The 17068-nt window shown below is 38.1% G+C and overlaps 1 protein-coding gene across 1 annotated transcript in view; it reads left to right on the top strand.

The window, feature by feature from the left end:
- The window catches only part of LOC122423988 (ovochymase-1-like), a 93415-nt gene that overhangs the window by 59871 nt on the left and 16476 nt on the right, over positions 1-17068 (top strand). Inside the window, exons 18-21 of the mRNA XM_043441577.1 lie at positions 643-782; positions 11450-11575; positions 15516-15563; positions 16730-16954. Coding sequence (XP_043297512.1) covers positions 643-782; positions 11450-11575; positions 15516-15563; positions 16730-16954 — 539 coding nt within the window. The remainder of the gene's footprint in view (positions 1-642; positions 783-11449; positions 11576-15515; positions 15564-16729; positions 16955-17068) is intronic.

Genomic DNA, 17068 nt, shown 5'->3' with positions numbered 1-17068 from the left:
AGAATGGACTTTGAGACAATCCTTGATTTGAGGTCTTCAGTATACAGAACCTGAATGTGAGATTACCCCTGCTGATAAACTGTACTTTCCCAACAAGAGAGATCACTTGTTAGGTAAAGTGAAAAGCTGAATCTCTATCAAAGAGCTTTGGAGATTGAAATAATGTATGTAAAACCTTCTGGCACATAGTAGTACTCAATAAGTGGTTCATATAATCCCACGGTAAAAAGAGAACTTTCCCTAAATTAAACATTAGAATAAACTTAAAGTGAGAAACAAAAAGTGGAGATTTATATAGTATCAATCCTAACTAACTGTGCATGATTTGGGGAAGTCTAGGGCAAATTGACACAGGAATACTTTGTTAACTCTTATAGATTGCCAATCAGAATTTAGAATAATACATGTGCTTGACCAGCCATTCACATAATGGGTGAACTTGGTTAAAACTTTTGACAAACTCAAAAGTATTAGAGAATATTTTTACTGTTATAATTTAAAATTTTCTTTCACCTAAGCACAAAATAAGCAGGTACCGTCAATAACAGTGACTCATTGAATGATGCATTAAATTCTGAACAAAGTAAATAACAACATATGCTGCTGAGAAATCGTTTCTAACTTTCTTTCATTGTGCTGTAGCTGCCACTGGAGATTACTAGCCCCTGTGAATCATATCATTCGCCTTGATATTTTCAACTTCCAGAAGCAACCAATGCCCTTGGCCTGTCAGGGTCACCTGTGGGTTTATGAAGGATTTGGATCAGGAAAAAAATTAATAGGTAACCATTTTCCCATGAAGAACTATGCTATTGATTTTCTTTTGTAAAATATTCTTAGATCATTTTATATTCAGTGTGTGAATTACAGATGACATAAATTAGTCTCTTCTTAAATGTGATATTGAAATAGCCTGTTGCTGTTACTATTTTTTGTATTTGTAATTGAAATTAACCTAATACTCTGATTAATTAAAAAATAAAACTATGTGCTGTTTACTTGGGTCATACCTAGATGAAACTTGGCCAGAAATACTAAAAATAAAGGATGAGTAAACAGTCTCAGACAAATGCAGCACAAGAAAATGAGAGTACAATATTATCAGGCAAAATAATATTCACAGGGAAGGCATTAAATGGCCTTATTAATTAGATAGTAGTCAGAAACCTGATTACAGTGACTTAAATTTATTATTGTGAAAGAAAGAGAAATGCCGAGGCATGCAGATGCACCACCAACTCAATAGTTCAATTCTGGGAAGACTGGAATTATTGCAGTTCTCTTGGCCTTTTCCTAGTGGTTCCATAATGGCTTTTTCAGTTGTGGCCATTGCAATGGAGAGAAAAGAAGAAAGGTCCCAGGGAAGGGTTATCACCATGGAGAAAGCAAATACGTCTCCAGGAATCCTGTAGCAGATTTAAGTCACTTTGGCCAGATTTTTCACATGGCCACACCTGACTGAGAGAGAGATGACTAGAGAAAAGGGAAATGGAAACAAAGTTTGGGCTGGCTGACTGAAGTTGCACAATTAGATAGGATATAGCAGCCTAGGGTTCTGGAATCTGATGATCCTGGGTCCAATAGATTGCACTTCTACCAGTTGGTAATGCAGTGACTTTGGGAATGCTCCTGAAGCTTTCTCAATTAGTCACTGGCCTCACTGGTAACGTGAAGATAACTACCTGTAACTTTTCATGTGATTTAAGCAAGAAGACAGCATCACTAGCACACACATGTACATGGGTATTACAAATTCCCAATGTGCTTAAGTCAGAGATGTAGATGCCTCATGTAACAAGGTGACTCCCAAGGAGGAAGTATGGCATTTTGCTGGCCTTTGTCTCTCTAGGAAGGACCCAGATGTCAGTGTCCCTCTCCACGCTGGTTGAGTCCTGCCAGAGTTGATAAAACAGCCAGTTGCTAAACCACTGTTCTTTTATTCTGTAGGCTTACATTAACATCCCAGAAATAGGTGCACTGACAATCTTTGTGTTTCTACTTAAGGGAATATTAGTAAACATGGAGCTTTTACATAACATCAGAAGGGCATGGCTTTCTGTGGGGAGAGTGCAGCGTCTAGGCTAGTATCCTTGGAAACTATCTACGCTTCTTGCTTTCTTGCCTACAGAATACCTGTAACTTGTACTGCTTCATGAGGTTACTTTGATAATTAAATGACAGAGTGCGTGTTAATCAATATAAAAGAAACCAAGCAGCTGCTGTGTTTGAATTAGAATTGCACCTCTAAATTTGTATTTTTAAAATTGTGCTGCTTAGAAGAAAAGATTAGGCTATTATTTCCCTGTTGTCCCTCCATCAACAGAGAGTTGAAAAACACAAGATTTGAAAGAACAAAGAAATACAGAAAAAGGGAAAAGATTGCATTAGCTACGTCAGTGATAATTTATAATAATAATGAACTGTATCTCTGTTGTTCTTATAATTTGTTCTTCACTTAGAATTTGTTCATAAAATATATGTGTTATTTCCTATCTTCTTCCACAAAAAGTTTTTTGACTCTCTTTCAATTTTTGCAAATAAGACAGCCTCTAGGGATTAACTCAATTTTTGAGGTCAATTAGGTTATTGAATTAATATTTTAAACATAACCAACAATGCTATATCCCCAGAATGCACAAATAGTTTAATATTGAAAATGTATTATCTAAAAACTAGGTCAAATTAGGAAAAATAAATATAAACCAATGATAAAATAATCATATCCTTAAAACCATCCCAGTAAAAATTAGGTAAAAGTTATAATGTAAAAACCACTTCGGTTATAATTAGTCACAAAAACCATGTAGTTAGGAATAACCTTGAAATGTGAGTTTTATTGCACAAATATGAAATTTACACATGCGTGCACATGTGCGCGTGCACACACACACACGCACACACACATCTGAATAGAGAAAAGTACCACGGATGAAATTAACATTAATCCACCCCAAATTAATTTAGAAATATGGCAAAATCCCAATGGTAATTGTCTTTGGAGAGCAAGGAGGAAATTGATAGTAACTCTAAAGTTTTTGCTTAAATAGAACTAGCTGAAAATGTTTTGGGGGAAAAAATGACCAGATGATGAGGTGAATTATCAATATAAAAATGTATTTTGAGGTAGCCATAATTAAAACAGAGTAGTACTGGTACAAAAAGAGACACACATGTGTAGACCAGAGCGGGCCCAAAAAACTATAAGGCATTTAAATGTGATAAATTTGGCATTGCAGATCAGGGAGGAAAACATATATTATATTCTCCATCACCTCATAGAACAGTTGAGTAAAGAGCTAAGCATTTTTCTTAAGGCATTAAAAGTTTAAAAAATAAGAAATTATCTTAGTTATGGATGGAGAAGGATTCTCATATAAAAGCAGTTGAAGACAACAGGAAATTATCAATAAATTCCTATATAACTAAAAACTTTCTTCAACAGAAACAAAATTTAAAAACAAGTAACAAACCGAGACTTTTCAACAACTCTGAGAAAGGTTTAAGGTAATTAATATAGGGAATGTGTATAAATCAGTATTAGAAAAGCCCAAATCTGTAAAAAAAAAAAAAAAAAAAATTATAACAGCCCAAATATGTTTGATTTAGCATTGAAAAAATGTTAGGTTAAAACCAGAGTTCCCAAAGCTTTTGAGTCTTTTGTTCATTTTCCTGAAGAATTATGAACTATTGACCCAAGTGATTTTGAAAAAGCAAAAGCACTGGATTAACCTTTAACCTCTTTTGATCAATGAGGAAAGTTAATGAATATTTATATATCAGTTACTATACAATCTAAATTAAATCTCTCTTAATTTTGTTTCTGTCACGATGAAGTTAATCCTCTGGCCATCCATTTACTAAGAAGGGCAGTTTTCTTAGTGAAAAGTTTAATAGTTCTAAAATTGTTGACTTGAAACTATGTGTCCATAGCAAACTACCTTTGTTAGAATGTTTGTTTCAGAGAATACTATGTATGATCAGTTAAACCTAGAAATGGTTTGTCACAGGAGGCAGACTTGAATCATCAACCCTATAATAATTAACCGTGACGCAACAATTATAAAGCACAGGTGCATTCTTTTAGAATTAAGAGGATCCCTAATACAAAACAATTTAAAAATAGTACAATAAATAATAGTTTAACCAGCTGATTTTAAAATACAGTTCAGAATTACTATTTTCCTAGGGTGGTTCCATGGTAAAGAATCCACCTGCCAAGCAGGAGACGTGGATTCGATCCCTGGGGTCAGGAAGATCCCCTGGAGAAGGAAATGGCAACTCACTCCAGTATTCTTGCCTGGGAGATCCCATGGACGGAGAAGCCTGGTGGGTTCCATGGAGTCACAAAGAGTCGGACATGCCTGAGTGACTAAGCAGCAGTGGCACAGTAATATCAACATGGGCAAGTGATCTGAAGGAGCAGTTAATAGACAAATACATGTGAGAAAAAAATACCTAGCCTCTTTAAAACATAAATGAAAAAAAAAAATGTACTTACTTAACTGACAAAAATATTTGAAGAATGATTATACTTAGTAAATAAAATGCAGTGTAACAGACATTTTCATGTCGTTGTTTAGGTGTAATACATAGTTTCTTTCTGGAGCAAGATAGAGAAATGTTTTTCAAAAGTGATAAATCTATAACCTTTCATTCAGTGTTTCTATTTTTATCCATACTTTTAAGAAATACACTTTACATTTATGTACAAGATATTCATTCAGCTAGTGTTATTTATGATAATGGCCAAAAAAAAAAAAAGGATCGGAATAGGAAATTAGTTGAGAAAAGTATAGCAAATCCATAGGATAAAATGTTATACCACCACTAAATGAAATATTTTCACCTAACTTTTTTAGAAGACAGGAAAATCCTATTGTAATATTAAGAGAGAAGATTGGAATGAAAAAAATATATAGTATATTTTAATTTTTTTAAAAAAGCCCTGTATGACTAAAGTAGAGGTCTAATAGACACCATTAGGTGTCATTTTCAAGGCTGTCCCTGAATCCTTGAGGAAGTTAGTCCAGGGGTATTGTCAGGTTTCTTTTGTTTCTGGGCCTGTCCACTCAAGGACAAAAAGGAATTGAGGTTCCTGGGCCAAGGGCATGCAGAAAAAAACATCCTTTGGTCTTGCCTGATAGCTCAGTTGGTACCGCCTGCAATGCAGGAGACCCCAGTTTGATTCCTGGGTTGGGAAGATCCCCTGGAGAAGGGAAAGGCTACTCACTCCAGTATTCTGGCCTGGAGAATTCCATGGACTGTATAGTTCATGGGGTTGCAAAGAGTCAGACTTGACTGAGCCACTTTCACTTTCACTTAAATCTAACACAGTAAACCAATTGGCTTCCCCTGGGATTTGAGTTAGGATAGTATTAAGGATTAGGCACAAAAGGATAAATGGGTCCAATAGCTTCATTAATAGCCCTTAAGTGAAAGTGAAAGTGAAGTTGCTCAGTCGTGTCCAACTCTTTGCGACCCTGTGGACTGTAGCCCACAAGTCTTCTCCATCCATGGAATTCTCCAGCCAAGAATACTGGAGTGGGTTGCCATTTCCTTCTCCAAGGGATCTTCCCAACCCAGGGATCAAACCCAGGTCTCCTGCATTGCGGGCAGACGCTTTAACCTCCGAGCCACCAGGGAAGCCCTAGTAGCCCTTAGGTCTTGTACAAATCGATAGTCTCCAACAGGTTTAAGAATAGGTAATATCAGAGTATTACATGGTGACTGACAGGGTACCAGTAATAATCCATATGCATCATACTTCTTCACTGTAGGAGAAATTCCTCTCTAGGCTTCTAGCTTTAGGGGATATTGTTTTTTATAGGCATATTCTCATCCATGTCTTAGCCTGATAACTACTGGTCAAATGTCTTTGTCTAAGCCCGTAACCTCAATGTTCCAAACTTCAGGGTTTACTAGGACTTCTATCTCAGTTGTAGATTCAGTCTGTGTTTTCATTCTCTGTTAAAGTCATTTGGTGATGAATAGGTTTTCCTTAAGGGCTTCCCTGATGACTCAGCAGGTAAAGAATCTGCCTGCAGTGAGGGATACACAGGACAAGCAGTTTCCATTCCTGGGTCGGGAAGATCCCCTGGAGGAGGAAATGGCAACCCACTCCAGTGCCTGAAAATTCCCGTGGACAGGGTAGCCTGGCGGGCTACAATCCACAGGTTGCAAAGAGCCAGACACGACTGAGCGGCTAAGCACAGTGTGACGCAAGGTTTCCTTGTCCCTTTAGGAACAGAGTGGCCCTAACTAGTTTAATAAATCTCTTCCCATTAAAGGGACAATCAGGCACAAACAAAAAGGAATGTAAAAGTAGTTGGCTGTTAATGTTACACATAAATTGTTCCAGGAAAGTGTACCCTTGTCTTTTTCCTGATATTCCCATTACATATTCTTTATGACTGTTAAGATTTCCAATCCTTTAGGTTAAGACTGAGAAGGTTGCACCAGAGTCTATAAGAAATTCTATCAAGTTGCCTGCTACTTCATTAAGGCTCAGCATTAATTATATAGATGGTATCTCTAGGCAAAGCCTCTTCTGGCCTCAGGCCCCTCTATCTTCCAATTGTGAAGCCTAATGGCCCCCATCTCCCGCTGGCATCTGAGGTATCCCCTCTGCCCAAGCACTGACTGTTGGCAAAGGGTACATTGATCAGAATCTTTGCTCCAGCATCTCTTCTGTCCACACAGGGCACAGTGATTTTGTTTGGGTGCCCGTGGGCCTTATGGTCCACCGTGGTCAGATTGGCCCAAAAAACCTGGCCTCTCCTTTGGCCTCTGAATGGGCAAAGCCTTTGTAATCATTTGAGCCTTTTGTTTGTCTCTCTGCAGGCATTCAGCCTTTTTGGCTGCATCCACATTGTTGAAAACTGAATAAGCCAATTGGAGTAAATCATTCATAGGGGTTTGAGGACCAGCAGTTACCTTTTGAATTTTGTGCCTGATGTCTGGGGCAGACTGGGCTATGAAATGTGTAGCCAAAAGGACAAAGGGGTCTGTCCCTCAGGGGAAGGGGATCCTCATTTGTATACTTTCTAAAAGTTTCCTCTAATCTCTCTTGAAAAACTCCAGGATTTTCATTTGGTTTCTGTTGGGCTTCTTTTACTTTCTCATAATAAACAGGCTTTACCATAAGCTTCTTCATGTTTTCTGTCAAACAGTTAATCATATTGTCCTGTCTGTCCCTGTCAGTAGAGTTTATCTGGTGATTCTACTGTGGATCAGCCTCAGGGACAGTGTCATTCCCCACTTGAAAAACTGCATGTCCCTGTTGGGCCCTAGTTGCCGTTTGGTCAGCACTGTCTCTGGCTGCTAGTATTATATACTGTTTCTCCTCTGGGGTGCAGCAGTGGGATAGTGAAAATCTGCAAATCTCCCCAGGGGAGATCAAAAGTTCCCATTAACCTGGTAAACTCCTTAGTGAAAATTTCAGGGTCCTCCGAAAAACTTCCCAATTTATCCTCGGCCAGACTTAGATCAGACATTTTGAAAAGGGCACATGGACTGTTACTATTCTGAAATGACAGAGCAGTAACAGCCTGTTACTGTTACTGAGTGTGGGGACAGGTGGCTGGTAATTTATGCCACTGTGGGTGCCAGCTGGGCTGAGATTGTGTTCCTCGGGTAACTTGAGGTACAGAGAAGGAGTTCTGGAATATAGTGCTGGCCTCTTCTCACCTTTGCGTACACTTTCCCCTGGGATTTTAGCCTCAGCTGGAGCAGTAGCTCTCTCAGATCTGGGAGCTTCTGTCAGCACAATAGCTCCTCCAGGGGGCTGTGGAACAGCTCCCACTGGGAGCTGTTGCAAGAGCAACAGCTTCTTTCTGTGGGGGTTCTGGTCTTCACATGGCCCTGTACACTGGGTCAGCTAAACTGTCCTCTGATTGCTTCCTTAAATGAGCCTTCTGGGTTACACATAATATTAGATTCCTTCCAATTACAGTTCCCAAATACAAGGTCATAAAAACTTGAACATGTAGTATTTCACTCCATTTTGATTCCTTTCTACAGTATAAATCTAGTTGCAATATTGTATTATAATTTAGAGACCTGTTCAGTTCCCACTTTTCTTGGCTCTCTAACTTATATTGCAGCCAAATGTGGTTACATAGCCTGAGAAGTTTTTTTTTTTTCAAATCTTATTCAATTTTTCTCTTAGAGTACGTGTCCCAGATGGGTGTCAACTGGGATTCATTCAGTTTGACCCATCTTAGACCCAAACCTGAGGAGAGGTCTCTGCTTCCTGGGCCATCCAAAAGTTTTGTTCTTGTGCAATTTGATCAAGATTTGCAGTTATGATTTTAGATGGTATCCCTTCCAAAGAAGTCTCCCAACCAGATGTTAGTGCCCAAGAAATTGCCACAAAGGAGTAGTACAGAAGATGTCCCCAATGGTGCTGATGATGATCTGGAACTTGTCTGGCTGCAAGTCAGAAATAAAAGGATTAACACCTGCAAGGGCCTGGAGGGAGGAAAAGACTGACATCAGGGCCTGGTAGGTGCTCAACTGGGCACTCCTAGTAATTAAAGAAGAGTACTTTGAGTCTTGTAAGCTGGTTCTCTGCCAAATTGAGAGAGAAGAGTGAATTGTTACACCTCGGTGATCATATGGGTCTTTTGGAGTTAAAAGAAAGGATACGGAATTGATAGAGAGCATAGAAGGAAAACCTCAGGGTGAAAGAAAAGAGTAAAGATTGCTAAATCCTGCAACATCATATAGTGCCTGGATGTGTACAAGCACAGCCATTCCACTGCCTTGCTATGTATCTATGTAGCTAGGGCTCAAATCTGGTCAAAGCAACCCAGACAGTGAAATTCCTTCTTTTTCACATACCATTTCCCTTGTCTCCTGCACCAGCAATAAGATTCTTTCTGTATTTCCATACCACCTTTCCATGGCAACCCATACTGATTGTCATCATTCCTCCAGTTCTTTAAACATCCATATCATTGTTCCCCTGGCTTGTATCTCGGAACCCAGTCAGAGCCCTAAAGCTCTGGGGTTGATTGGCCTGACTGAAATGGGCTGTCATCAGTGGAGTGTCCTCCCCAGAACTTCTGACCTGTGGCATCCCATGGCCCTTCTAGGACCCAACCTCAGACCTTCTTATCTCACCACAGTCCTGCTCTGGTCACCAGCTGAAACCATTGGGTGCTGTTTCCAGGGCTCTGAAGAGCTCCGGCACCACAGTCCTTTATATCTTAGCCCAGAAGTTAGTTCAGTGAGAGGCAGAGTGATGGATAGGAAGTGGTTTATTAGAATAGGACATTTGTAAGGTTCACAAGCGGGAAGACAAGCATTGCACTTCCCAAGTACTCAATGGGTTACGTTTTTGTAATCAGAGAAAGAGTGAGGGGAGGGAGATCTTCTTTGTGTTTCTTGAGTAGAAAGAAAGTAGAACTTCCATCATCAGCTTCCTGCCCCAGGTAGGGCAGGGAAGTTTACTTCGACTGTCAGAGCACTTGGAAAAATATTTTCAGATCTCAGTACAATGAGGGCCTTTCATTGTGAAAAGTCATCTTTCCATAAATGATTATTTTCTGGTGTGCACAGAGTCTGTTTTGGTGGTCATTAATTTGATGATATCACTGGGCAGTTTGTAGGCCTCATTTTCTACTATTGTTCTTTTGTTTTGAGGACATTGTGCAAAGAACATGTCTAGGCCAAAGAACATGTTTTAGGGGTTAATAACTCACTGGCCTTACTGAGCAGGATGTAGGTTTCATGCTGCCATTGATTTTGCTGTTTGTGGGCATGTCCCCTGTTTCTGTTGCATGGTTTTGTTGCTAAGTAAGTTAGCCATGACCAATTTAGACAGCATATTAAAAAGCAGAGACATTACTTTGCCAACAAAGGTCTGTCTAGTCAAGGCTATGATCTTTCCAGTAGTCATGTATGGATGTGAGATTTGGACCATAAATAAAGCTGAGAGCCAAAGAATTGATGCTTTTGAACTGTTCTTTTGGAGAAGACTCTTGAGAGTTCCTTGGATTGCAAGGAGATCAAACCAGTCAATCATAAAGGAAATCAGTCCTGAATATTCATTGGAAGGACTGATGTTGAAGCTGAAACTCCAATACTTTGGCCACCTGATGTGAACTGACTCGTTGGAAAAGACCCTAATGCTGGGAAAGATTGAAGGTGGGAGGAGAAGGGGACGAGAGGATGAGATGGTTGGATGGCATCACTGACTCAATGGCCGTGAGTTTGAGAAAGCCCAGGAGTTGGTGATGGGCAGGGAAGCCTGGCGTGCTGCAGTCCAGGAGTCACAGAGAGTCAGACACGACTGAGTGACTGAACTGAACTGAAGTTAGCTTGATTTTATCATTAAGTAAGCCAATCTGACTTTGATGTTAAGTGACTTGTTTTGCTTTATGAGTCAAGCAAGCCCACATTGTTTCAGAATTTTCCTACTGCTTTCTTGAGTGATCCTTAGTCTTATTGCAGTCTCCCAAAGCCCCGTATAGTTCCCTCTCTATCTACAGTTCCCTAATGGGGAACTCACTATTGTGTTCACTATTTGATCATCCCATTCTGTCCCTATCATAGGGAGAAACACACCAATATGTTCAAGTGGATATTTCTAGACTGTAAGGTTATAAGTAATTATTTTTTAAATTGTCCAGACTTTCTCTAGTGAAGGATTAAACATTCTGATCATAAAGAAAACTATAAAAATCAGAAGATGAAAGAAAAATATTATATTCTAGAAGTTGAACTAGATTCATAGGGTAGCAGTTACAGAGAACTTTATAACAGCAGTCTGGCTATTACCAGTCAGCCTTACAAGAGAGAGAACCATGGGTAAAGATTAGTCTCCATCATCTTCTGAAGGATGCTTTTAGAAATCCAGGGGCAATGGGAGGTTGAGCTAAACCATTACTAATTAGCCCTAGGATTCTGTCTCACGGGAGACCTCTAAAAACTGTTGCCTAAAAAATCTCATTTAGACCAGCTAGTGGTTTTGACTTTTATGCCAATTACTGTACCTTACCTCTTATTCGTTTGGTTGTGCTGTGGATAAATGAAAGTTGTATGTAACAAAAGCTCAAATATACTTCTTTATATATGGTTATTTCAATCTGGTGACAAAATATATTTTAGTTCCCTGATGATCTAGCCAGACCATGTTACGTTCTTTTATAACTTTAAAAGATCTACTTAAGTCTTTCAGACATTATGAGAACTGGGTACAATGTCCTAGTTGGTTTGGAACCACTTTCTTAGAACTGCTTACACTCAGAAATCTAGAACATTTCTATTCTAATTGGGTTTTGTTTTGCTTAATTTCACATTATTAAATTGTTGGTAGTAGATGAAGTATAAATTTGTATTAAAAGTAGTATTTTTTCCTTTTACTTTGCTCAATAGCTTTTGCCTTGATGAATAGTAAGAATGTTGTTTTGCGGGGTTGGGGTTGTTTTGTGTTTTTTTTGGCTAGGAAATCTATGTGAAGGAGATTCACCTTCATTAAAATCTCATGGTCCTCTCATGATGTTGATTTTCACATACAATGCAAGTTTGGCCATGGAAGAATTTTCTTTGAGATATTCTTTTCATATGTCTGGTAAGTTCTGTTACTTTTTTCATATTTTTATCTTTATGTTTTTGCTTTATTTTGCTTTATTAGAAAAATATGTGTCATAAAATAAAGAAATTTGTTCTTCATTTCATTTGTAAGCTTTAGAAGAGAAGAAAAAGATAGTATTTAAGGTTGTGACTTCTGTAATCTGTGGAGGCATTAAATAAACCTTCATAAAGCATACGATTTATCAGATTTTTCAGTTTTTATTATAGTACCTAATAATTCTGTCTAGTTTTCTGTATACGTGGGATATTATAACAATACAGTAGGAATTTTTTATCCCTAGCCTAAAAGTTTCAAGTAATTTTTCTATATTGAAATTGGTTTCCTTAATGTACTAATATCAAGAGTAAGTGATTCCTTTTTTAAAACTTGTTTGGTGGATAGTTCATATATATTATTTGTAACCAGATTGTTGACAAATATGCTTTGCCCAGCATTCCTATAGTTTGGGTGAAGGCACTGATAGCATTATGAAAATTGAGAACTATTGCAAATTATGGAAATTGAGTATTATGGAGAAAACATTTGCAATTATGCTTAATTCTGAATTAAGCATTAGAGTTGCTCTAGTCCTTAAGATGTCTCGATTAATACTCATTAAAAATGTTAATTGGAATATAATTGGAGAGTTTTTTCTACAAAAAATTTTTACTTTCTTAGTCTGGTAATGTGAGAAATGTTGGATGGAGAAAACGAAGATTTGCATCAAGTTCAAATTATATAAGTGAAAGGTGTACCGTAGGGGGCTAACGTAAACAGAATCAAATTTCCCATTTAAGTCTTTAATTATTCAGATTATCAGCAAATGGTTTTAAACCTATGCTAGGCCATGTTTAAAGCATTGAGGGTTCAGTGATGAGCAAGACTGTCCCTGCCCTAGAAGAGTTGACAGTCTAGTGGGGAGATAGTCAGTAATCTGTAAACAGAGGAGGACAGAGACTGTTGCTTATCACACAGTTCATCCAGGATTAAGCCACTGCAGTAGCTGGTAGACAGTGCACTCTGTGCTTCAGAGAGAGGAAATTAAGGTGGTAACAGGATGCTCTGTGCTTTGAACAGGCAGGCCCCTTACATAGCTAGATGTGTATTTCAGGAAGAGTTTTAATGAACCCAGGTTTCATATTTTCGTGTAAAAGCACTAAAATCATTAGCTTGAGATCTCTGTTCCTTGTGACTAACAGTAATCTTCTTTCAAGACATGTGCTTGACTGTCCATACTCCCTAGCCAAAATGACATTTAGAGTGACTTCTCCCCCTACCTCTTTGGAACAGCTTGTTCAGAGGTACTGAGCGGTTGTCTCATGGATATGGTCCTCAGTAAGACCCTAAATGAAACAAAACTCATAGCTCTCATGTTGTGCATTTTTGTTTAGTCAACTAATCAAATAATCTCAGAAAAATATAGAGTGAAAAAACAACTATATTAAGATTTGACAGAGGGGTCTTATTTAGTTTGGTAAAGGATGGGCATGGAATTCTGGGAAATCTTTGTTCTGTTATAGCGAAACACCTTCAAATGCATTTCTAGTCACTCTCTCCCCTTTTACCCTTTCACTTTCTCTTGAACCCATTCCTGTAAGGCTTTCTTTCTTACCCTTCCCCAGATGGTGTTCTTGCCAAAGGTACCAGTGACCCCCACAAGTTCAGATCTGACAGTTACTTCTCGGTCATAACAGCTGCATTTGGCATGGATGACCTCTTCTTCCTTCTAGAATTTCATTTGTCATGGCCTCCAGGAAACCACTGTTACTTGACTGTCCTCTTCACTGGTCTCTTTAGAGTCTTTTGGCTGGTTGCTCCTCATTTTTCCTATCATTAAAAGTTGAGGTGTGCCAGGATCCAGTACTTGACTTTGTTTTCTTCTCTACCTGTACTCACTCTTAAGTGATCTCACCCAACCCCTAGTTTTAAATACCATTTTTACACAGATAACACTCAAAGTATATCTCCAGTCTCAACTTCTAATTTGAACTTCAGGACTGTATATCCAATTGCCTCCCTCTTCATTTGGGTATCTAATAAGCATCTCAAATTCAACATGACCAAAATGCAACTCTTGATTTCCTGTTTCCAAATTCTTCCTCCACCAGTCTTCCCCACCTCAGTAGATGGCAACTGCAGTTTACTAAATAAGTGTTCAAGCTGTTATATTGTTCATCCTTGACTTTTCTTCTCACATTTGTCATCAGATTTAGTTCATCTATGGACCTGCAGCAAAATTAATCTAGAATCCAACTACCTCTCAACAATTCCACCATAACATTCTGATACAAGCCTTTGCGTAGTCTGTTTTACTCTTAACAGCCAGAATGATCATTTTTTAAATATTTAAAAAATTTTTGTTTAATTATTTGACTGTGCTCGGTCTTTGCTGCTGTGGACTTTTCTCTGGTTGTACCGAGTAGGCGCTACTCTCTGGCTGTTGTGTGTGGGCTTCTCATTGCGGTGGCTTCTCTTGTTGCAGAGCACAGGCTCCAGGCGAGGGGTCTTCAGTAGCTGTGGTATCTGGGCTACATAGTTGAAGCTCTGGGGCTCTAGAGCTTAGCAGTTGTGGCGCACAGGCTTAGTTGTTCCTCAGCATGTGGGATCTTCCCAGACCAAGGACCTGTCTCCTGCATTGGTGGCCGGATCCTTTACCGCTGAGCCACCTGGGAGGCCCCAAAATATAATCCTTTTAAAATGAATAATTCACATCATGTTATCCCTCTGCTTAAAACCTTTCAGTGTTTTCCCAGCTCACTCTTAGTCGGCCTTTCAGTGGCCTATGAGATTCTGTATGAGCTGGCTCTTGGCTACCTCCTTGACTACCTCTCCGATCATTTTCCCCAGCCACACCAAGCAAGCCCCCCCTGCTGTTCTCTCCAAACCGTACAACCACGCCTACAAATAGATGATGCTCAATAATTGTTTGAATAAAGGAAATGACATCCTAGCTGGGGTAGATTAGTGAGCAGACAGTGAGGTAGTAGTAGCTCCTTACCTAGTAAATGAGTAAGAAATACATCTGTCTTGCTTATGAAAATCCCTTTGGCTGAGAGCTAAAGAATGAGTAGGAGTCAACTCAGCAGACTTCTTACACGTGTTCAATTTCTGTTTTCAGATAAACGTGAACAACCTTTAGTGCAGACATTTTTCCAACCACAGCAGAAATGTTATAGGTTCACCCTGTGTGTGAAGCTTGTTAAAAATCTGACTCATTCGGCTTTCCCTGGTGACTCAGTGATAAAGAATTTGCCTGTCGATGCAGGAGATGCAAGTTTGATCCCTGATCTGGGAAGATCCCACATAGCGTGGACCAGCTAAGACCATACACCACAACTATTGAGCCGGTGCTCTAGAGCCCAGGAGCCACAACTACTGAGCCCACATGCCACAACTATTGAAACCTGAGCCCTGGAGCCCATGCTTTGCACCAAGAGAAGCCACCACAATGAAAAGCCCATGAACTGCAACTAGACAAAAGCCCACGCAGCAACAAAGACCCCACCATAGCCCCAAATAAATAAATACTTTTTAAAAGGTCTGACTTATCATTCATACTCATGAGTATACAAATCAAAATATATCAGTGGAAACTGTACTATTAATATCTATGTGAGTAAGAAATATAAAACCCATTAAAATGTGTGTGTAATATTTAGTCATATGGAAAAATATTCACAATTGGGAGGTGTTACAATGATGTAAAGTGAAATACAGTTTTTAAAAAATGTATACTATAGCTTAGGGAAAAGCAGGATTTACATTAAAATATGAGTATTGGTTACTTGTAGGATGGGATTACAGGTGACTTTATTTCCTTTTTTGAAATCTGTCTTTTGGAAATTTTCTCCAATGTAAGTGTATCACTTAAACAAAAGAATAAAAAATATAAAATATGAATTAGGATATATTGACCTTGAGAATTCTCTTATTCTAGGTTCCATGAGAGGAAACATTAAAGTTAATGGTAAAGAGGATAAAAGAGGTAAGGAATTGGTTTTGTTGATCTGCCTTTGGTTACTGATATTATAGAAATAGAGTGAGGAATTTCCTTCTGCTAAACACTGTTTAGGAATAAGTATACTCTGGCTGCTATCAAAGACTTCTAAGTGTTGTGTCCTTATTCTATTTGCTTTATAATGAGATAATGAACTTATATTAATTTTCTGAGTGTCAAACTTTGGAGGTAGTGGAGACCTAGGGCAGATCAGGGAGTAGAGAGTAAGAAGGTAGCACCTTATCTGATTACTGTGTAAGAAATACATGTTTTATTTATGAGATCCCCCTATTTTAACTGTGTTATTCATTAACATTCCTTCCATATACTTTATGTCCTCTGGATTGTCCTTGGACACCCCTCACCCTCTCTTTTTGCTGGGCCGTTGCACAGTTAACTAAAATGACAAGATTATTGATGAAGTAAATCAATTTGGGGGTGGCATTAATTTTATACTGAATAATGCCTAGAGCATTTGGAGGAAATCCAAAATGTCATTAAATTCCTCAGTTCTCTTCTTGGTGCAGTAGCTTCTTGGCCCCTGTGAACCTTAATATCCTGATTTCAACTATCTGAGAGTGATCCAAATTTCCTTACCAAATAAATGATTATAATTTTTAGTATAGGCTGAATTTTAGGAGTATGTAATTTACTCAGGGATTTAGAAGACTGTGTGCTAAAGATAAGCAACAAAGCTACATCACAATGTATATATGGGTGACTTAGTGGTTCATAGTTTGTGAGTTAAAGTCAAAGAACTTTGTCTTCTTTTGGGAAGGGTCAGTTTCTCAAAACAAAACTCATTTATACCCTGTGTTACCATATATAAGGAGCTATGGAAGTAAAGAAACAGTATATAATATACTATATTATATACATAGTTATAATTAATTATTAATTATTAAAATATTAATTGTAATATTTTTATATAAATATAATGTTTTGTATAAATGTTTATTGTATAAATATAATTATATATAATTATTATAATGTTAATTATATTTATAATTAATATTATATTAATATAACTTAATAGAAGTACACTGCAGTTTAAGGTTTTAATGACCTGTTGTAGACATTAAAACCAGATCCAAAAAGTAGTAACTCAGCTCTTTGACTGCTGCATACAATATTTTTTTTCTTTTTGCCTTAAGGGTGTCCAATATTGGATCTGATTGCAGTTAATTCTTTTGAGATCACATCTCCCAATTATCCTAACATTTATCCTAATATGCTGAACTGCACCTGGACTTTTTATTCTATGTCTGGAAATAAAATGAAGGCATTGATTAAAGATTTTATAATGGAAGAATCTTGGAACTGTGAATGGGATTATTTCAATATTTATGATGGACCAGATCAGCAATCAAGATTACTTGGTAAACTGAACCTTCTTAAATGTCCTATGTTGAGGAGCATTCATATGAGCATTTATATAATTATATATATGGCAAACATGATCTATATTTGCCTTGGGAGCAATGTCATTTGCT

Source organism: Cervus canadensis, chromosome 21, assembly GCF_019320065.1.
Source record: "Cervus canadensis isolate Bull #8, Minnesota chromosome 21, ASM1932006v1, whole genome shotgun sequence".
Taxonomy (NCBI): domain Eukaryota; kingdom Metazoa; phylum Chordata; class Mammalia; order Artiodactyla; family Cervidae; genus Cervus; species Cervus canadensis.
Note: the sequence above shows the minus strand (reverse complement) of the source record. Positions and strands in the feature narration are given on the sequence as shown.